This window comes from Micromys minutus (genome assembly GCF_963924665.1).
Source record: "Micromys minutus genome assembly, chromosome: 11".
Taxonomy (NCBI): domain Eukaryota; kingdom Metazoa; phylum Chordata; class Mammalia; order Rodentia; family Muridae; genus Micromys; species Micromys minutus.
Genome location: NC_137980.1, coordinates 51,266,668 through 51,289,876, shown reverse-complemented (window position 1 = coordinate 51,289,876; position 23,209 = coordinate 51,266,668). Strand labels below are relative to the sequence as shown.

The window sequence follows — 23,209 nt, the reverse complement described above, 5'->3', positions numbered from 1 at the left end:
AAAAAAAAAAAGGCGAAACATAAAAAACCTAACAACAAAACCTAAGGTCTGAACTGGTAAGATGTCCTGTCTCAGCAGGGAAAAGCCATTAAGCCTGACAATCAGAATTTAGTCCCTGAGATAAGACTCAACTCCATAAAAATTGTCTTCTAACCTCCATACACTGTGGCACTTAAGCAAAATAAAGTTATTTTTAAAAAAATTAAGGGGTCATTAGGATGACTCATGTGGGTTAAAGGGGCCTGCTGCCAAATCTTAATGACCCAAGTTCAATCTCTGGGACCCATAGCTAACTCCCGCAGGTTGTCTTTTGACCTCCATGTATACAGTGGAACATATAGATGCACACATACAAAATGTGGGAACAAGTTTAAGATGCTGTACTCGTAGCACTTAGGAGGCAGGGGCAGGACTCCTTTAAGGGTGAAGCCAGGAGTCAGTACTACCTGGACCCTGTCTCCACACAAGATGAAAGAAGTAGAACTGGAGGCTGGGCGTGGCCAGACACAGCTTTAATTGCTCGACTTGGGAGGCAGAGGAAGGTGGGTGTCTCAGTACTAGGGCAGCCTACATAGTAAAGCCCTGTTTCTAAGAGAGAGAGAGAGAGAAAAAAAAAACTAATGCTGGCAGTTTAGCTCAGTGGTGGAGCTGGTGTGTAAGGGTCCATGGTGCTGCAGCTGGAGAGAGGACTCAGTGGTTAAGAGCACTGGCTACCCTCAGAGGACCAGGATACAGTTCCCAGAACCCACACGGCAGCTCAAACTGTAAATCCAGTTCCAAGGGACTTGACACCCTCACATAGACACACATGCAAACAACCAATGCCCAGAAAATACAAGTAAACCATTAAAAAAAGGTCCACGGTCCTGGTTTCAGTCCTCAGTTCACATACACAAAGGGCAGTTTAGCCATAGGAAGCAAAAAAGATTTTCCATACATTTTTTTCTGTCCCCTTCTAAGGCTGGCCTAGAATTCACGATGTAGCCCAGATTAGCAATGTTCAAGGTAGTACTCCTGCCTCAGCCACTTCAGTGTTTTAGGACTGCAGACATGAACCACCTCGCTTGGCTTCAGTTCATACTTTTAATACATGCATGATAGTTGTCGGTGATCAGACAACTTTGTGGAGTACTCTCTGTCTGCCTTTACATGGCTGCCATAAGCAGAATTCAGGCTGTTAGGCTTACACTGGAAACTCCACCCAGTGAGCAGTCTCACAGTGTTCTCTATGCTATTGAAACGGGATGGGGCTGGAGGGATGGCTCAGCGGTTAGAGCACTGACTGCTCTTCCAGAGTTCAAATCCTAGCAACCACATGGTGGCTCACACCCATCTGTAATGGAATCTGATGCCTTCTTCTGGTGTGTCTGAAGACAGCTACAGTGTAGTTATATAGAATAAATAAATCTTAAAAAAAAAAAAAGAAAGAAAGAAAGAAAGAAAGAAACAGGGTCTTGTATAGCCCTGGCTGTCCTCTATATAGTAAGTCTGACTCCAGCATGCTGTAGGCCCTAGACACAATCCCCAGCACCAAACACAAAACAAAAGCAGTCACTGAGAGGGTGTATATATTATTATTGATACATAAATACATTTTTAAAAGGATAGTATATATAAAAATACATTTGCATATCGAGTATAAAAACATGAAATGGTAACAGCTGAGGGGAAAATATTTTCAACATGTCAAGAACAACAGAATAAAAGCTCTAACACATACAGGTTACTGTGTATGAAATAGGATAGAAGTAAATGAAACTAGAAATGAGATCTGGGGAAGGAAGGTCACCACAGGTTAATGGGTGGGATGACCATACCTCTTTACAGAAGGCCACCTGAAATAGCTGCTAACAATCTAAATACCCTGTGACCTATCATTTCCACACTGAAAAACCAATTCCTTAAAATGTGGTGTAAGCACAGTAAATCGAATCTCTGTAAGGAAGGGAATTACTAAACTCTGGCATATTCTTACGAATTAATGCAGTGAACAAAGAGAGGAGGCACTAAGTTCTGATGGATAAGGCATCCAAAATAAATGCAAACCAGATACACACAGATTTTGTGTTTGCTTTTTAAAGCTGTTCTGTCTGACCTGAAACTCATAGTGTACAAGTCCACATCAGACTGACAGTAATCCTCCTGCCTCAGACTTCTGAGTATTGGTATTACAATTATGAGCCACCAATCTTTGTTACCATTTTTTATTTTTATGTAATACTGATATCTGAAACAATGTTTCATTAAATTAGAAAACAAATGTTAAGCTGCATGTGTCTCCTGGGAGCTGTGATTCACACTGTGCCCCCATGACCGAGCAGCATGTTGTGGGACATCTTAATTCTGCATTGAGGAGTCTCCCCCGCTCTATCCTGCAAACAAAACCTGTTTTTCTAAACAAGGCACAGAGTCAAATGGAGTTCAGAGCTACTCCAGGACTTGGAGTCCAAGAGTCTAAAGGCAGTCTGGGCAAAGTGGGTTAGGATGTATCCTACAAAGTTTTCCCAAAATGAATATGTGAGTTAAGTCTTTAATATAAAAAAGCTATTAAACTGATGAGCTGTTAAAGGTCAAGCACAGTTGAGGTATGCTTATAGTCCTAGCACTTGGGAAGTTGGAGTAGGAAGAGCAGGAATTTAAGTTACCCTTGGCTATACAATGTAGGACCAGCCTGGGCTATATGAGATCATATGTCAAAAAAGCAAATAAAAAAATCAGGACTGCGAACCAAGCATAACAGTAATGAGGTTGTGGCAGGATGGTAAATTATAGGCCAGCCTGGGCTACACAAATGCTCCCAAGAAAGAGAGGGACAGAGCTATCACAGGAAGACAAACACTCTGCTCTAAAACATCACTCCCTCACCTTTGCTATGTCTTACTATGGTAGCACCTTCCATCTTGTTCACAGTCCCAACTCAGCTCACCCCGAGGAAAGGGCAACCACATGCTTGCTTTATATTCAGACTTGTCTTTCCAAAGTATGTGGATGGAGTGAATAGACTAATTTGCTTGAACAGGGTTATCAGACCAAAGGGTCTTCTACTCAACAAGTCCAAGTGTGGCTATCTAAAGTAATCTATGCTGTTGAGAGAAAGGGGTGATCTTTACTAATCTTTCTTTCCTGAATGAGAGGTGCCAGGCAGGCAAGCAGTTCAAAGAGCAGCAATAGCAGAAACACATACAAAGTTATCAACTATTAAGGGAAAGAATGTGCACAGTTGGTCTATGCCCAGAGTGGTGCAGGCTGAAGGCGGAGAATTGATCGTAGCCTACTCTTCCAAGAGAAACTACACCTGTGGGGCCTGTGCAGGGCCGTTGGCTGGGGCTGGAGGTGCCTTTAAGGGGGCCCAACCTTGGGCTTTGAAATAGGAAACCATCTGAGTGGGCACTTCTGCAAGTACAGTCTGTGCAAGTGTCTCCCGTGGAGCCTGCCAGGAGAAGGAAGCCAAGATTAGTGAGGGCCTGTGAGTTTCCCAGGGCTACATCCTCCCAAAACTTAACCTTTCCCAGACACTGTTTTTAAAAAAAGACGTTATATCTACTGGCCCTCAGCCCCATTACCACACTGCAAACTCTTCCTACTCACATTTTGAAATCGTCGATAAGGCACAAACTGCACTATGTCTCGGGCAGCTGCTTCTCCAGAGCGTGTGCGAAGTGGGCCACCATCAGCATCCAGCTGTTCCATGACCTCAAAGTCAGCACCACCCACACCCACAATGATCACGGACATGGGCAGCTTTGAGGCTTCCACCACAGCCTTACACGTGGCCTCCACATCTGTCACAGCACCATCAGTCAAAAGCAACAGGACGAAGTATTGCTGGAGACAAGTCCATTCAAATATTGAGGCAGACTGTCTTTCCTAAACCCCTCCCAACAAACCATGTGCACAATCCCAATGCCAAAATGCCCCATCTGCACAACCCCTGTCAGCTTGACACACTGCTATCCATGGCCCTTACCGAGGCAGTCCTCTGCTGTGCGGCCTGGCCTGCAAACCTGGCCACATGGTTGATGATGGGTGCAAAGTTGGTGGGGCCATAGAGACGAACTTGGGGCAGTGCTTGACGGTAGGCATCTACAATACCCTGGATGCCTACAGAGAAAAGTAGAAAATACTTAGACCTCATGGGATTAAGTTAGATCCAGAAAGTATAGAAACTTGGACGTGTCTGTCACTCAGGATACAACTCTACTCAATAAATGAAACTAAGGGGTGGACGAGACAGGACTTGCTATAAATAACATCTTGAATTAAAACCCAAAATAAGAGTGAGTTTCTGAGCTGGGGAGTAGTTGAGCCTGGTTATCTCAGTATTCTGGGAGCTAAAGAGGATGGCTGAGGGCTTGGCATACAGTAAGTCTTTAAAAAGCAGACACAGCCAGTGAGATGACTCAGCAGGTCAGGAGCTTGCTCCACAAGCTCAGAGACCTCATAAAGATGGAAGGAGAGAACTGACCCCAAAGAGCCACCTGCTGTGGCCTCCCAAATGCTGGGATTAAAGGAGTAAACCACCATGCCTGGTCTGGGCCACAAGTTTAAGGCTAGCCCACAAAGTTCTAGGCCATCCTAGCCACGGTACATAGAATGACTATCTCAAGAAGGGAACAAAAGGTTTGGCAGACTAAGCACACAGAATTTGGATTTAAATATATATGTATATATAATGAATGTGGGGACTGTAACAAAAAGGGGAGTATGAGGGGCAGGAGAGGTCTTGGAGAGAACGGCCCACAGGTAAGTTAGTGGAACATTTGATATGAAGCTGGTACTACTGAGCAAGAGGACCAACAACAAGGTGAATGAGTAGAGGCTAGAAGTGAAATAAGCACCCAGTGCAGTAATATACGTGTATGTAAATAAAACATGCCTATAACCTCAACAGAGGTGGGGACAGCAGTTTGAGACTATTGTGAGCTACAAAAACCTGACTTAAAACGTAAGCAAAAAAAAAAAAAAAAAAAAGTCGAAATTATTATGCCAACCACAAATTAATAAGGGGCTGGGATTATTGCTCTGTGGTAAAGCATAGTGCCTCACATACACAAGAGCCTAAGTTCAATCCCCAGTAACACTGAATTAGTTAAAAACAAGAGAATGTCCTGGGTTTTAGGAAACACATAAAGAATTTAAGATAAAGGAAAAAGGATTTACAAAAATCATCAGAGCCACTGACAGCCCTGTGGTTAAGGCAATTGCCACCACGCCTGACTGACTACCCGAGTCCCATCCCTGGGAAGCACATGGTAGAAAGACTTCCAGAAAGTCATGTCAATGCACACACACACACACACACACACACACACACACACACACACACACACACAAAATGAATACATATAATTTAACTTTTAAAAAACATAACCCCCCCAAATACCATGACCATGCTGTGCCAATGATTCTAGAATTCCTATGACTATCATAACTAAGTCTGACATTTGTTTTGAGACACACTGATGCTATGTAGCTAGGCTAACCTTGACTTTTCTTCCTCTACCAGAATTGCACAGGCATCTAAATATAATTTTACATCAAAATACAAAGTGAAAAGAAGATTTTAAAACCAGGGCCACATTCTGGCTGCACCCTGCATTTCTGTGGCTTAGGCAGGAAGGATTACTCGGTGTCCAAGGCCAGCTTTGGTTAAATAGTGAGTTCTAGGACAGTCTGGGGCAAGAGTGAGATCTTGTCTAAAACTGAAAGGAGGTGGAAAAAAGTAGTTAAGAGCCTGAACTGCTCTTCCAGAGAACCCGAGTTCGATTCCCAGCACTCATATCAAGTGGCTCACAACCATCTGTAACTTCAGCTCCAGATCTAATCCCTCCGGCCTCTGTGGGCATCTGTACTCATACTCACACAGACAGACACACATACAAATTAAAAAGAATAAAGAGTGAGGTCAGATGAGGTCAGTTCAAAGTTTTCACTTTAACTCAGCATCATGTAAAAGTGCTAGGAAGCTTCACAAAACAAGCTTGGGAAGCTCACAGAGCACCCACCCGCACTGCTGGGGAAGTGCTCAGAGAGTGCTAACTCAGACACAAAGCTCTGGATTCCATCCTTAGCACAACGATCATCTGATCATCTACCCAGCCCTTTTCAATGTTTTTATTTTGAGACCAAGTTGCCCCAGCAGGCCTTGAACTTGATTTCCTGGCCTCAGACTGCCAAGCAGCATTGCCACTAGGCCCAGGGGACCTTAGCTTCATTTGGAAACCAAAGCATACAGAAGTAAGCAACGTGTCCCAAGTCACTTCAGTAATAGAATGAATTTCTCTTCCCTAGGCTAGTTTTAACCCCCATTCCTCCTCCCTCCCAGTGGTCTGTACCAGCAAAAGCTCACTCCTCAGTGTTCCACCCTGGAGAGTGAAGGATTTACCTGCACAATACGGGTTACTGGGATTGAAGTTCAAGGCAAACTCATGTGAGACCTGAGGGCAAGATGAAAAGAAGTGAACCAAGTTGGGGTGCAACCCTCTCATATGAGCACACAGGGCCCAGGACTGGAAGACTGCAAGTTCAAACCCAGCCCGAGTTATACAGTGAGATAAGCATGGCTGGGCAGAGTGGCACCATCTTTAGTCCCAGCACAGAGAGGATGAGGATCAGTGTATACTTGGGCCAGCTTTAATAAACAGAGGAAAAAAACAGATTCTTCCTTCCTACATACCCCCACCATTAGCCTCCCAGCACACCCAACACACACCTTCTGCCCCACAACACCCTAAACATGGTCTTCGTAGACCAAGTTGATCTTGAACTCAGAGAGATCCACCTGCTGCTGCTTCCCAAGTGCTGAGATAAAGACATGTGCCACCGTGCCTGTTTGCCTTGTTGTTTGGAGACAGGGTCTTATTATGTAGCTCTGGCTGTCCTGGAACTCACTACAGAGATCAGGCTGGTCTCAAACTCATAGATGTTGGTCTGCCTATGCCTCCTGAGTGCTAGGATTAAAGGTGCTAAGATTTTATTTATGTTGATGTCTCTGTGTATATACACCCAAAGACATCAGATGAATGAACTGGGTTGGTTCCCTTTACAGCAGGAGTTATAGGTAGCTAATCTTCCTCTGTGGGCTCTGTAAACTGAACTTCAGTTGTTTAGAAAAGCAGCACCTGCTAATTCAACTGCTGAGACATCTGTGTAGGATGTCTTGTCCTTTCCAGGCCAAGATAAAGGGCACCCTCGGGATTCATGTCTAACTCAGCAGAGTGCATGGTTAGCATGTTTAGCATGTTGAGGGCCCTGGGTTCAAGCCCCAAACAATACAAAATCAAGACACGGGCATTCTGATACACGCCATGGTTCCAGCAGGCGCCGCTCAGCCCGAGCTTTGGGTGTATTGGCTCGCAAGGGTGGATGCCTGCGTCTCTCCTTGATGGTGGTGGGTATCAAGTAATAAATACATTTACCACAGACTCTGGACTTAGGATCCTGATACCAAAAAAGACAATAGAGGGAAGGAAGAAGAGGGCTTACCTGCCAATCAGGGGGTACCTGGGCTCCAAACCCAAATGCTGGAAACAGCTTGTCTCTGTGGGGGAACAATGAATTGTAAAAGAGGCAGCAGAAGGGAGGATCGAGTCTAGAAACTGAAGTGTATACAGGAGTGGGGTGGCCTGAACCCAGAACTCACGAATCATAGTCTTGAACTACACTGCCCACACTCCACAGGGCTGTCAGATACTCATTGACTCCTGTAGGGCTCAGATAATGCAGGGAGTCAGGTGAGGATGGGTCGCCATTAGAGCCAGTGAAGTCCACACCCACCTGGGCAGAGAGCAAGTATGGAGGTGAAGTCTACTTAGTATAAGGGCTGCTCATGTGCCCCAGGAGGCACTTCTATTTACTTACAGTAAAGTTGATTTGGCAGCCTCCCATCACGTAGTCCAGGAAGGAATACTCTGTCTCTACCTGCAGATTAAATCAGGGTTAGGATAGGGCTAACAGGGCTAGCATCACAGAGCCCAGAGCTCAGACCTCAGAGCCTGGATCACATGGGGCCTGGGTCACAAGGTTACCATCTTACCCGGCAAGTCTTGACACAGACAATTCCAGAGTTCTTATAGCTCTTCTTTCTCTGCTGCTTCTCGGGGTGGATACATTCAAACTCTGCCTGGTGGAACGAGAAATTAAAGTAAGAAACCTACTACAACATTAGCCGAGGACCTAAGCCACGCTCTCCAGACTCTCTTCTGGGTGGCAGCCTTGTAGGCCACCAAAGCACTATAAACAGACAATGCTTACCGGGACTGCTTGTAGTTGGGCCAAAGTGGTGTGAAAGGTGCCAATGAGATCATGAGACCCGTCACTGTCATAGTCTGAGCAGCGTACCTGAGAGAGGGCGTGTATATGTAAAAGGAAATGGATGACAGGCAAGGAGTCTCTTCCAGGACCCCTTCCCTTGATCTGTCCACTAAGGAGATAAACTCCTCACCTGGATAGGTGTGCTGAGGTCCCCACCACAGAAATGTTGAAGAGAGACTGAGAAGCGTTTCCAGGTAGGGTTTAGGTTGTTCTTGACTACCTGGAGTTGGAGAGTAGACAGCTCTGGTTAGGCCCAGAAGAGCTCCCATCGTCTCCTACCCACCAACTGTCTTTTTCTCTAGGTTGCCAAACTTGCTGAGCACAGCCCCTGCAGTAGGAATAAGAACCCCCTGTATTCCTGTGCCAATACAACCAATGCTAGGAGTCACCTCAGTTCTGTATGCCAGGTGCCACTTTCCATCACCTTGCCGGAAGAATTCCAAGAATGGATCAGATTTTCCTAGGAAGTCCTGCAGATGCCAGAGACCCAAGTTATAAGACTAAGGAAGACAGCCAGGGCATCAGCCCCCTCGCTCCTTAATTCCTGGATCCTCAAGGTCTCCTTCCAAACACACCTTCTTATCTAGGTTCCTAGCTTCCACCTCCATGGTTACTGTGCGGCTGTCCTTTAACTCATGAGCTGAAACCTAGATAGAGAAAAATGTATCACCTCATGCATTATTTATTACACTGGGCTCCCGCCCCAGTTTATTCCTTAGGTTTATTCCTTACTGTGATGGTTCCCCGCCCAGCAGGCTTCCCAGGCTTCAACATCAAGGGTAGAGTCAGCGTCCGGCTAGACACAATCTGGGGGAAGTGAAGTAGGAGAGCTGTCAGCATCTATCTCAGGCAGGGTTGAGTCCTGCTTGACCAGGACATCTAAGCTCCAGGGGGTCTCCTGATTAATCTCTGACACTACTTACCTGACCTAGCGAGCATTCAGCTCCCCCTAGGAAGTCATCATCCCCCAGCTCTGGTGTCTTGTTGTCTATGTCATAGATTCCAAAGCGCAGCTTCTGGACAGTCTCAAAGTGGTATTCTATCTGCAGAGTCTTGGAGAATGCAGGGCTTGAGCAGTTTCGAACACGTTCAGTGCGGCAAAGCTGTGTGACAGGTCAGTAAGCGTTAGTGACAAACCTTCCACCCCAAACAATGCTACCTCCCTTTAAGATCCGTCTCACCTCAGCCCAGGCCCCTCCTACATCCTGTAAAAGGACGCAGAGTGGGTCAGACTTGGAGCCGATGTCCTTGTCAATGAGATGGTCACAGGAAATGGACAGCTGAACCAAGGTGACACAATGGGCCATCTGTGGGGAAAAGAGCTGAGTCAAGCATCAGGGCCTCTCTACATTCTTTCACTGACTATATACAGTTCCCAACCTGGGAAATTCACACACTTCACACCCCTCAACTCCAGGTAAGCTCAATAGCACAGGACGCAGTGTGACACCAACTCTGGCTCCAAATCAATCCTTACTCCAAAAGTGGTATTAACCAGCAATGCTGTCCTGACCTGGGACTCTATAGTCTTAGCCACTGAGAAGGGTAGCAGATCTCAGTCTGGTGACTTACAGCCCCACCAGGGTCAGAACTAAGCTGTATTTCAGTCACTGCTCCCCAACAGCTGAGAATGCTCCCCTCCAAGCTCTGGAGCTCGACCCTATCCACCGATTCTTCTAATCTCTGCTGCTCAAGCACAGTCTTCACCATTTCCACTCTAAGCCACTATCTATGTTGCCTAGAAACAGCAAGTCTCTCCAGCTGGTCTCTTAACCTATGTCATCCCTACTTCCACTTCCCACCTCTACCCCAACACGCTATTGACATAGCAACCAAATTAACCCTGGCAAAATATTCATGCCAGGCATGGTGTTACAGCCTGTAATCACAGCACACAGGAAGCAGGAGCAGGACTGGTGTAAATGCATGGCCAACCTGGGTAACACATAGAGTTGCAGTCTACCCATGGCTACGAAGTGAAATCCTGTCTCAAAAACCAAACAGAAAATGCAGTGTGACTCTTATCTGTAATTCAAGCTCTGGGGAAACAAAGGGAAGGAGCAAAGGGCCAGCCTGAGCTACAAAGTGAGTATGAAGCCAGCCTGGGTTACATGAGATCCTGACTCAAAAGCAAACAAAAGGGCTTGAGAGACGGCTCTGCAGTTGAAGAGAATGGTTTGCTCTTGCAGAGGGACCTGAGTACAATTCCCAGCACCGATGCTGGGTGGCTTACAACAGTCTACAGTCTAGCTCAATGAGCCTTTGGCTCATACCTTTACTCCACAGACACATAAACATTAATTAAAAATAAAACAGAACCTCCCAAGCCACACAGTGGTCTCTGGTCTATGGCCTGAATTCCCAGGTCCTTCTAGCAGCCTCTCCTGTCAGTGCTCTTCACAATCATTCTGGCTTTCTCCATTCCTTAAGCCCACCAGATTCCTATGCCAAAGGCCTGCAGCATCAGGCCCTCTTGTCCTTATCACCCTCAGGTCTGTTCATTCATCATCACATCTGTTACATAGGCAAAGTCTTGCCTGCCACATTGAAATTTGAAAGCTAGCATGAGTGACACATCGCAGACATGACTGTGGCTCTCACACCAGTAACTTACTGCACACGTTGGTTAGTCTGTAGCACTAGGATGAAAACTCCAGGTATGAAGGAGAATGCATCTGTGCATCGTCCTATCCCAAGCACCCAGATATGCATGTTACATGAAGTCCAAAAGGCCATCTCTAGCCCAAACTCTCAGACTGACTGGCCTCGTCTCCAAATTCAAACAGCAAAAGACCCCAATTCATCTGCTTTCTCTGTCAGGACATCATCACCTTACATGAGTCCCCAGAGTGACGATGTAATTCCTCCTACAGCTCATGATCTGCAGGTGACATCTGCATCAATCGCACATGCGATTCCTTGCTGGACTAACCTCAGCAGCCCAGCTTCCCAGCAGTACTTCCTGAGGTGTCTCCCAGCCTCAAGATCGCTATCACTAGCTCTCAGTCAACCCCTTCTCCTCCCAGCCTACACCACCTCGCTTTGGCCCCTACATTTCCTGTTGGTGTTTTTATGATATTGGAATTAAACCTAGAGGCTTGCGCATGCCAGGCAACCATCTGTCACTGAACTTCATCCTCAGTTCTAGTCTCCTACCCAGATCTGAACCCAGATTATTTTTAGAGTCACCCTCAGCATGTGAGGCCCCTGCACAAATAAGGAAAACCCCACTTTCTTCATCCAAGAGTCTGGAGTCAAACTAAGACAGATGTGTGTATTCTTACTCCCACCCAACAAGCCTCCTGCTTCCCCAGAATCCAAATCCATCTGGGCATGAGAGGTCATGGTCTGGAGGCAGTCAACAACCCCAAGTAAACTGTGATTGGCAGGCCCAGTGTTCTAAGGTTAGTCTACAAGAAGTATGCACAGACTTTCAACTTCCAGATGGCTGGCTCCCTTAAGAGGTCCAACAGACCATACATAGCTTTTGCTCCATCAAAACTCAAATTCCATGTCTATCATCCCCTCATGTTCTCTGGGGCAGTGTTTGCTACTCTTTTCACTATTGCTTTAACAACAGAGACCAAAAAACCCAAGGTCCATCAGCTAGGTGGGGCTGGGCTCCCTACCAAACACATGAAGGGATACTGAGCATCAGGTAGAACCATGTGTAAGCAAGAGTATAACCCAGCTTTAAATGTGTTACTTAGTATATATGCAACAGATCTGAACACACACACACACACACACACACACACACACACACACACACACACACAGAGTAGTATATTCAGAAAAACAGAAGCATGTCAATGTTGCTTTTAGGGGTGCTGTAGAAATGAGATAAAATCAAGAATTTCCTATGTTCTATACTACCCCTTTTATATTTTGAGACTTTGCAGAGAAGGATAACATTTAGCCTTAGATTCTGGATCCTCTGACCCCTCTCCCTACTAAGTTCTGGAGTTACAGCTATGTAGCACCATGCCTGGGTTATTCAGCCTATACACTTCTGCACTGTTCTCAATATCATACATTTGCAGGGTCTTGTTAGCTTCCTATTCAATGCTAATCCACACACTTAAGTATCGACTACTCAGTTCAAGAACAATCAAGTTATAACATTTCTGGCCCTTATGGGTTTCTTCTCAGTACCACATCACTTAGCCAATTTTGACAGTCTCTAGAATCCTATATAACTGTCCGGTGACCCTTATATTTAATACCAAACTCTCTAGCAAGCTGCTTTGTCCTCACCAAGGGAGAATTTCTGCAGAAGTGAATAGTGGTATGTTGTGGTTGAACTTGCCACCTTCCTTAGCTCCTTTAGTTGGGATAGGCAGAATGATAAAACCAACATCCTACCCAGTGAATATCTTGTCATCCACAGTTCTGGTCTGAACTGATTCCCCTTATGAATTCTTGCCCAATAGGATTTCATTATCGCAGGGTAACTGTTGTGATTCCTTTTTAGCCATTTCTGTGTTTATTGGTTAAATGATGACCAGATTTGCCATTCTCTGTTTAAAACCCTGGGAAAGCTTCCCAGTACATTCAATATGAAATCCCAAGTCTGAGAGCTGGAGAAGTGGCAGGGGAACAGAGTTCAGCTTTCAGCACCCACTTGAGGCGACTCCGAGGAATCCAATGCCTTTTGCTGGTATGCACAGGCACTGTAATCACATGCACAAACCTGTGCATAGGTACACAAAAGTAAACACACACACACACACACACACACACACACACAGCAACCCTCCTCCCAAAAAAAGGAATACCACCAAAATTCTGTGTCAGGCAAGATGGCTTAGTGGGTAAAGTTAATTGCCATCACAGCAGAGCCTGATCCCTGGGATCCACACAGTTAAAATAGAAACCTGCAAATTATCTTCTGACTGTCATATGGACACTACATCTCCTCAAAGCCCCAGCACTAAATATCATTTTGAAAAATTAAAAATCCAATCCAATCCATAACTCTTACAATAATATAGTCTACAAAATCTAACCCATGTGTAAAATAATCATCTAGCCACCCAAATGTGTTCCCACTGGGCTGTTCTTTCAGATTCACATCCACAGTATCAAGTTCATTCTCCAGTACAGAGTATTTCGTACTATGTGTTCTTCCATGGATAGCAAGCTATGATAAGAACAGGAACCCTGTCTAGCTTGTTTGTATCTCTGGTACCTACTTATAATAGACACTCAGTAAATACTTAGTAACTGAGTTAATGTGCAAATTAAACTGTCTCCCCCTCCTCTTCCATTTAAATATGGGTTTCTTAGAGCTAGCACTAAGTATTCTCTCTCTAAATGCACAGAACTCATAGTGCAGGAAGCTGGTACTCATAACTACTTGATGAACTTTTGGAATGAATAATGTCAGGCCCTTTTCATTTGAATAAATGCATACCAATAAACCTTCCCTATCTTGCTCCCTTAACAACTGCACTGACAAATTTAATCCAGAGGGCTAAGATGTATTGAGTGTTTGCCTAGTGTACACATAGCTCTGGGTTCAACCCTCAACACCTGAAGTAAACAAAAATCAAATCATAAAATTTCAATGCAAGACTCCTATAATAACATATCAATGAGAACCAACTTTAATTGAATAGGCAGAAAAATTCAAAGACACGCCATAAAACATGAGTAAGAAATAAGCTAATGAAATGACCCACTGCATAAGCAACCAGAGAAAGGCAAAATAAAACTAAATATAAGACCACCAAGGCCAAATTTTGGCAAAGGATATAAGAATCCTAAGAACTGGTAAAAAGCCTGGCCAAGTTGCCAGGAAGCCAAATATATATAGAGCCAAGTGTAATTTCTCTGGCAGATTTTAATCTAAATGGAAACATTATATCCACCGAGCTTTTTAAACACAGCACACATGAGCTATATATTCACTGCAGCCCACAACATTCCTAGGGCCCATCAATAGAATGGACTGCTATGCTTATAGAAAATAAATTAGCAACAAAAAGATTGACACCTGGAATCCAGATAAGTATTAAGGATAAAAATACTGATTCAATTTACTATGGTGTCCTCTCCCCTAGGAAGTCAGTATTGACTGAGGAAATCTAGAACTCTAGGGAAGGCTGGCCAGATTTTATACCATGGTAGGACTTTGCCTCAGAGGGTCTACTCTTATTTCCAACCAAACTACTGTGGGCCCACTGTGTGCAAAGTAGCATATAGGGCTCAACTTTCAGCAGCATCATGAAGTTGGCACAGCTTCTAGTCTAAATGTTACAGTTCCCGTGAAAAAGGTTCCAACTTGTTTTTCTTGTCTAGTATTTCCCCCTTTTCTTACTGGAATAGTACTGTGTGAAAAAGAAACACCTTGTTTATTTGCAGTTTCCCCAGCATTTGGGGAAGAGAAGCCGGAGGAGCTCATGGCCAGCTTGAGCCATAAGACCCGACTCAAGGACAGAGAAACAAGATAAACCTGTCGTTTCCTATTTCCTTTTCTGTGATGCTATCACACTCAGAGCCTTGTGCATGCTATCTAGTAACTGCTCTATCTCTAAGCTACCTCCCAAGGAGCCCTTGTGGGCCTGAACTACCTGAGAGTCATCACCTCAAGTTTTGCTGGGATTGCAACTAAAAAAACCATCATACCTACCTATAGCCAGTGTTCTACTTTTTGAGCCAAGTTTCCTTTAAATTACTTGTAATCTGTGAAATTAATTTTTCAAGTCTTCTTTAAAATCTACTTCTAAGCTTGTCCCTGCTTAGAAGCCATGATTAAAATTCCTGGTGCACTTCCGACTACCCTTTACTACTCCTGAGCAGCTACATGCCACCTGCTTTGAGACATCTCTCCAGATGGCTTAGGCTGACCGCAAATTCACTGTCCTCCTGTCTCAGGCTTCAGAGTGCTGAGATTACAGCCTGTGCCCACCACGCACTGCCAACAGCTACAGACTTTACTCAGACCCACTGTTCTACGTTCGCCATGAGACTTTCAGTTCAACTTCCTTAAATATCAGAGTGAGTCAGTAAGAGAAAATAAACTTTCTCACTTAAGAGGTCTGGCTTATATTTATTGTATTTTTTGTGTAACAATTCCTATTTAGTCAATTACAGAATAAGCCGAGGACCTTCAAAAATGACTCAAGAAATGACTTCAGAGTGACCTGGCCTAATGCTAAAACCATCATGGGAAAGGTGAGCTTTCTAGCATTCTCTGTTACCTCTATTTGGTAGTTTCAGATGGAAATATCTATAAGGATGAATTCTAACCTTTTCTGTCTAGTTCATGATCACGCGGCGGTGTGGTTCATTATCTTCCATTTTCCTTGGTTTTTGCCTCTCTCATCCCACAGCAAACCTCAGAGCTTTGTAAGCCCATACCATGTCAAAGTACAATTATACTTCTTTTAAAGCATAGACTCATAGCTGGGCATGGGAGTAAAGGTCTCCAGTCCCTCTCCAGGCAGCTTCCTGCCTTAAGGTTTGAGTCAACTGTGAGCTTACATAATGAAAATGTGTCTTAAAACAAATGTAAAACCCTATCGAACGTTTAGTTTGCAATATCATACATAAGATGGGACTGAGTGATTTCCTAACCCACATTCTGTGACCCCCAGGCAGAATTTGGATGTGGCTATATGGTTAAGTGAAATTCAAGTGAGAACACAAACATCTGGACTCCTAAATCCACCTCAGAACTTTGGTTTTTGAGACATCTCACCATATGGCACTGGCTGGGCTGGAACTTGCTATTTGGAAGAAACTATCCTAAAATTTGCAGTCACCTGCCTCTGCCTCCAAAGGGCTGGGATTAAAGGCATGTGCCTTTATGCTTGGTCTCGTCTAAATTCTAAACTCTTTTCTAATGAAAAAAAATTATATTCACTGTTAACTTGAAGGTGAACACAAAAGGATGGACACAATGAACAGGCACCAAATACTGCTGATACTTCTTCCCAGACACCAGATGCTACTGTCCCAGGGGGTGTTCTGCCTATAAAATTTGGGCAAATTAAATTGTATCAGATTCCTGGCTATGAAGGGGATATAATTAGCTCTGAAGATCACGTGGATATGCGCAAGGCTCTTCCTTAGGACCTATGCTGGAATTATCAGCATGTTAGCCATCACCATCTTCTCAAGCCCAAACTCCCCCAACAGCAACACTCAACTTGTTTGTAGGCACTGCATTTAATCTACAATGGACAATTGTATTCTTTCCATGTTTCTCCACCACCTTGCCTACTGAGAAACTCTTTGTCACAGTGTCTCATATAGCATGCAAAGCCCTCCAACTTTCAAAAATGCCAAAGTTGGTCTTTATTATTCTATCTCTACCTCCCAAATGCTTGATTGTAGGTCAAACTCTGCAACACATACCTAGCTACACACCACAGATCTATCTACACACCACAGACCTATACACAATAAAAACATGGAAAGCTGGCATCACTGTACTGGACCAGACTTAAAGGAATCGAAAGGATTGTGTGAGCAGGTGGCCTTGGTAGATTCAATATTAAGGAGATTAAATGCTGCCCTTCCCTGGAAGAGGTTTCCAGCATACCACTGTTGACAGGCACTCTCTTCAGTAACAGAGAAATTATGAGCCCTGAGTTTTTTTTAATGATTTTCCAGCATTAGCAAGCCCTAATTGCTTGCTCTTTATAAACCCAAGGGCGGATTTTTTTTCTTTCCTCCTGTGTTCAGTTACATCTAGCGTAGTGCCAGAAATCTACCTAAGTTATACGAGCCTCTTCATACTCAAGAGCTTTGTCAGGCAACCCTGCAATCCCTAGGGCCCTTTATCCAAAGTCATGGTACAGAAGTGGCAGAGGCCACCAAAGTAGGTCAGTCTGTGTAGCAGCAGCATTCCCTCAGACAACTCAGTCATGCTCACACCTGTCGTTGCCTACCTTGGCAAAATGGAGCAGCTCACAGATGCTGGAACAGGTCTTGGAGGCCAACCAGGAAATCCTCTAGAGGCTCCCAAATGAAGCACGGCCACTCACTGAATAGTCAGTCCCCCTCCCCCATAATATAAGAGCAGCCCTTGACCACCAGCAGCACTTTTCTTCCTTTCTCACTTCTCCAAGGGGCACGGACAGTTGTTCTTCTTACCCCTGCACCTCCCTCTAACTGTAGGATTCTGCAAATTTAAATCAGTAGCTCCAAAGACATTTCTTGTAGGTCATAAATTAACACAATTTTGAGACAGTTTGTAAAGCAGGCTGGCCTATTATTCTAGAGCTTCCTTGCTTCAATCTGTTACTAAAGGTACTGCTACAGCATGACCAAGTTCTTACTGTAATGACATTCTTTATTCACACATGACTCATGTCTAGTAAAAGGTATGCTCATAAATTAAAAATTTTAAACAATGACATTTATTTAGACCATGTACGTTTAAGCCTAAGAGTCAGACAGAATCTTGCAATACTGCAAAGCCTAAAGTGTGCACACAAGAACATAGGTGGGAAAATGCAGCAGGTTCCCAACTTGTGGGAAAGGTCAGAAAACTCTGAAAGCCACTCATTCAATTCCAGCATCTCCAAAATCTTCCCAAAGCCACATTTCACCTGTCTCTGACCCTTCATAGTAGAAAACCTAGCCTAGAGAACTGGATATGGAGTTCCTCTCCATCCTAGACCAAATCTCATCTGCCCACTTAGTGCCACACATTAGTGCATAGTGCTTGTTGCTCCATGTTTATCTTAGTTGGGAAACTAAAATCATGGAGCACTGAGGGAGGCTCTTCCTAATAAACTGAGGGCCCATCATATGAACGCTATTAGTGAATTCAGCCTCACCTAACACCCCTCAGATGAGGAAGAAGGAGACACTTGCTACCTATGAAGTATGAGAACATCTATGAAAATTGTTTGTGTGTAGGTTCATAGGTCATACCTGAAATCCCAACACTGAGGAATGAACATTACTGTTTTTCAGGCCTGCCTAGGCCACAAAGGAATTAAAAAACCTCCATCCAATTAATACTAGCAATAGGACCTCAGGCAAGTTAATTATTTTTTCTTTCTTTTTGCTTAGACTTCCCTATCAATAAAATGGAAGTGATGATGGCAACGCTGGGGGCTAAGGTTACTCTAAGAGTGATCAACAAGAGCCCCTTGTTTGGCAGGATGCCCAGTATATACTATGCTCCTTCAGTGCTCACAGGTAAGGAAATGTGCCTTTGGGTGTTGGTCCACCACTTCTGGACTTAAATGGCAAGAATAGGGACAGGTTATGATAGAAAACAGTGACTGATCTCTCTTCTGAGTAGCAAAGTGGGACTTTTATTCTACTGCACTCAAGGACAGGAGGTCACCAAAGCAGCCAAGTCAAACACACTTAAGTTTCTCTTCAGGACCAAACTCATACCAATCTCCAAAGAAATGGAATAGCTGGAATCACAGAACCATAGACACTTACCACTGAATAATCTGAACCCTTTTACTGAACAAAGCCCAAAAGACACATTAGCCATGGGTCACAAGAACTAATGAAATCAAAAGGAATTTCTGTTCCATTCTGTCACTAGTTCCCATTTTATAGTTTAGTCCAGTTTTAGAGCCAGGTAGCCACATAAGATAGTCTCCCACAGTACTATATGGCCTCCCCTTCACGGTCTACATATACAAACTAGCCTTATACACAGATGCAAAGTCTACATCCATCATAATCTCATCACAGAAACAGCAGTAGAGGACTGACAGGACCTTACAAGATTTCTTCAAAGGGATAATTTTTATAAACCACACCCAAGTAGCTCATGTATGGTAAAATTCCTCCGAGAAAGTGGCTTACAGCAGCTACCTTCAAGGGTAGTCACTTCTGCTTCTATCCTACGCTGTTACAACATACATGTCCGGTGCCTGTCATACATGGAGGATGTGAGGAAATACCAGACCATCTTCCAGGGAAAGAACACTGTCAAAAACCATTGCCTCTCCAGTGTGCATGCAACACAGTGGACCAGAGCCTTTGTTCACAATGCAGGTTTTTACTCAATGGTTTAATAACTGGGATATGTGGAGGGTCTTAAGTATTAGCCTCCAAAGTTCTGTCTGGAAAACTAATAAAATTTCAACAGGGAAACTAGCCACAAACTTGTTTTCACAGGAGTTAACTGTATGACCATCAACTGGCCAGGAAAACCTTTATTCAGATCCTGTGGCATTTTATCTGCCTTCCCATCATTACATCCTGCTATGCTCTGCACATAAGGCTGCCCCAAACTGTTAGCATGGCAAAGAGCTATGGCTAAGCTATATGAAAACGTAAGTGTATGAAGACCAACATGGAGTCCCACCTTCCAAGAAGCAAAGTGGTCTATCTACTGTAGGAAAAGTTAAGGGGCACAGCTGGTCTCAGATCACATGGCCAAAGGGAATTACAGATGCAGCATCTCCGTTTGCAAGCTACCATGTAGAGGACTCGGAATGCAACAAGGCATGGGAAACTCAGCAGCAGCACAGGCTGGCATGTTTGACTACTACTACTTGGCTCCTTTAGCCTTGTCTCCCTTATGTATCCCTTATAGGCCTAAAGTCACCATGTAGACCAGGCTGATACAGTGTTGGAAATAGGATGTACAATAGCCAGTGTGTAGCGAACAATGTGGTTATTACTGTTTGCTATGAATCATATAACTATCCTTTGCAATCAAAACCTCTTAAGTAAATGATCTCTACTGTCAGAAGACAACAGTTTACTGAGACTAATGACCCTGGTTCCCGCAGATTTATTTACATGTGAGAAGCCAAAAGGAGAAAACTGGTGGTAATAGCAGAGACTGAAACATCAAGGAACTGGCAGAAATTTCCTGGGATGAGTCAGGTTACTGCCAACATCTGTACTTATGTTTTTCCTCCTTCCAAATAAAATAGGTTGTCAAGATTATTGAAAATGACTTAAAAATAATTGTTCTCTAGGCCAGAGTCTAGATGTCTGACACAGGGATGCCAATATATACTCTATCCCATTCACCATTTCTCTCTTATTGCTGAGTTTCGTGTCCTAACCTCTAACATTTCATTAGAGAAAGGCCCCTGAGGCTCAACAGAAATCAAAGACCATGGTTAATGAGATTTCTCCCCTAACATACAGTCTCGGTGTTTTTGAAGTGTTGTCCTGTACCGGGGCTTAAATGTTTACATCAGGGTCATTTCTCCTCTTCAGTAGCAGAATGGTATGCAGAAAGCATGATATGCTGCATTGGTTGTCATTGTTATGTTGATCCAGAAAAGGAGCCATACTTAATTTAAGGATGCTTGCAATTCTCAAAGACATACAATGTAGCTCAAAACATCACAATTAAGTGCGAAAGAGCATACTAAGAATTAGCATTTAACAGGAGATGAACTTGCTTATGTTGTTGGACACAGGGCTTTTCTGCAGAACCATCCCCACTGCAAATGTGCTAACACAGTACTTTTCAAACGGACAAAGGAAGCTTTCATGTCCTATCAGGTTTTATACTAAGAAATACTATTTTTTACATGAAAAGGCAAATCCCTTAAGGAAAACCATACTCTGGGGAGGATGGTGAGATATAATATAAAACTGATATGCTTTCTTGCATAAAATGCTAGAGAGCAGAAAACAACAAACAGCAGAAGTGATCTCTCTCAAAGCCACCCCTGTCTGTCTGTGTGGGAATACTGATGCCACTTCATCATTTTGGAAATGATTACTAAACACTGGTCAGTTTTAAAAAGACTCAGACAAGGTAGCCTGTGTGTTGTCCAGTTATTCCACAAGGCAAGGTGGGAACAATGCTTGAATCCAGTTCTAAGCAGCCTGGGCAATACAATCAATAAAAATCACTCAGTTGCTATGTGGAATTACATATTAGTGTAAGCTCTTCTAAAGCTGGACATGCAGTTTAGTGGCAGACTGTCTGCTCAGACTTTCTAACACAATAGGATAGTCAAATACAAGCTAAACACTTACATGATAAAGATAAAAATTGCAAGCATTTCCGGATAACTTTGGTTGTAAGAAACAGCCTGCTAATTCTAACAACTCTAGCCTGTCCTTTAAAACCAGCAGTCTATGACAACTTTGTTTCCTAATTTCATGAAGTTGAACAAATGTGAAAGGGACAAAACCCAGAACACTAATATCACAAAACAGCGATTGTTTTGGCCACCTTTTCTTCCCCACCTCAAACCCATCACATAGAAATACAAAAACAAAGCTTTTGGTGAGTGAAATTAAGAACCTACTCCAAGCATTTCCCCCCCTTTTCCACTGCAACCAGTATTTGAAAATGAGAGTCCACAGACCCTTGGAGACTCCTGGTGAGGAGGAGTATCTGGTCCTCAAGTTCTTCCCAAATCCACATAACGAAGCCATTAGCTAACAAAGCACACACAATAAAATTAAATTCTGAAAACGAAGATGCCACAGATGTGACCTAGAACCAAGTTTCCTCCCTGCCGTCCCAAGGCATCCTCTTCTTTCCACACTTCAGCATTAGAAGACAAGAATAAGCAACAATTGTTACCTCTAAGATCACCAAATTCACATTTCCAAAGGCACACAATATATTCTTGAGTTAAAAACAAAAACCCACAATGTAGTATCATAGCTCAAAGAAGTACTGTGCAGTTAAAGCATTAAAGCATCAGCCTTTATTTTGTGACAAGTTTATTGAACAGTATCCAAGACTTCTTTATAAACAAAATTGCTAAATGATGCCAGAGTAGCATGTGCTGGCAATGTTGTGGTCACACTGTCAACAGCCCTTTGGCTGTGCTTGACTTCAAAAGTTTGGACTACAGAACTGCCAATAAAACCGCCGAAGTAAATTAATTTACACATGGCAATTGTGTGAGTGGGAAAATACTCAGTGATCACCGCAAGAAACGTCCCCAAAACATGGACTAGAAGTCATTGTGCATGTTCTTCACTCATTTTTTCAGCACTTTCAAACCGAGTGCATTTTATTTTTACACACTTCATCAATCACAGAATTTAGCAAAATGGAGTTTGAGTTAGCTTTTTTGTCTCATTTTTGTGCAAGGTGAGCATTTCCACCTAAGCCCATGTGTGCTTGCTTACTTTCATGTATGTGCATACACCTAGATTTTCATCAAGTAGATCAAGACTGACCATAGCTACACTGAATATTACTATCTGTAAGTTTGACATTTCCTAATGCAGCTTTGTCAATGCTTTGACAACTTAAAATAACAGGAACTACATTTCACTTAACACTGTTGCGGTAAAACAAAACCTACAATAGCCACTAATAATTGTACATCCAGACTAGTATAAGCACAGAAAACACCTCCAAATTATGCTTATAAGCTAAATCTGGCACTGGAGTTTTAAAAATTTACAAATTTGCTTAATTTATACAATACATTTGTAGGTTTCTCTAATCCTATAAAACCGAAAGAAAAATAAACACCAATAAAAACTTAAGAGAAACAAATTAAACCTAATGAAATATTCCTTTCCATAAATGTCAAAGTCACCAAAAACACAGTAAAATTTACACATGAAATTAAGAGTATCTTGACAGTGTTTACAAACACACTTTGAGCAAAGCTTTACAAAGCCTCCATACCATACAAATGAAAAATTACGTAAATTCAAATCTATACCGAGTCTAGTTCTGGAGAAAACTTTGTCTGACGAGAGATATGAATAGTTTGATAAAACACATTTTCATAGTTATTAAAGCAAAAATAAAAGCTGAAACTTCGATGCCCGAACAAGATAAAACAATATACTTAGCAATTAGGTCTGTCTCAAACATACAAGCTCAAGTTCCAGAGGGCAGAGCATTTAATTACATTTCACAACAAGCTCTGTTGTGATTAAAGGGAATGTGGAACACAATTCTCTGATTTCTACACCACACTATTTTCTTAATTTATTTAATGGACAGTGAGAACCA

General features: G+C 43.3%; 1 protein-coding gene across 5 annotated transcripts in view; it reads right to left on the bottom strand.

The window, feature by feature from the left end:
• Positions 1 to 1,558: 1,558 nt before the first annotated feature.
• CPNE1 (copine 1) overlaps positions 1,559 to 23,209 on the bottom strand; it is a 39,121-nt gene continuing 17,470 nt past the window's right edge. For 4 of the 5 annotated variants that reach the window (XM_080925236.1, XM_080925235.1, XM_080925234.1 and 1 more), the window contains 15 exons: positions 9,495 to 9,620; positions 9,237 to 9,416; positions 9,046 to 9,120; positions 8,889 to 8,960; positions 8,703 to 8,783; positions 8,444 to 8,533; positions 8,254 to 8,340; positions 8,036 to 8,122; positions 7,861 to 7,920; positions 7,643 to 7,776; positions 7,486 to 7,540; positions 6,386 to 6,437; positions 3,968 to 4,101; positions 3,589 to 3,825; positions 1,559 to 3,430 (listed from right to left, as the gene is read on the bottom strand). In XM_080925236.1, the coding sequence (XP_080781362.1) occupies positions 3,290 to 3,430; positions 3,589 to 3,825; positions 3,968 to 4,101; positions 6,386 to 6,437; positions 7,486 to 7,540; positions 7,643 to 7,776; positions 7,861 to 7,920; positions 8,036 to 8,122; positions 8,254 to 8,340; positions 8,444 to 8,533; positions 8,703 to 8,783; positions 8,889 to 8,960; positions 9,046 to 9,120; positions 9,237 to 9,416; positions 9,495 to 9,620 (1,611 nt within the window). In that variant the 3' untranslated portion in view covers positions 1,559 to 3,289. Of the gene's footprint in view, positions 3,431 to 3,588; positions 3,826 to 3,967; positions 4,102 to 6,385; positions 6,438 to 7,485; positions 7,541 to 7,642; positions 7,777 to 7,860; positions 7,921 to 8,035; positions 8,123 to 8,253; positions 8,341 to 8,443; positions 8,534 to 8,702; positions 8,784 to 8,888; positions 8,961 to 9,045; positions 9,121 to 9,236; positions 9,417 to 9,494; positions 9,621 to 23,209 lie in introns of those variants that run through there. The other variant, XM_080925238.1, reaches the window with a different exon arrangement.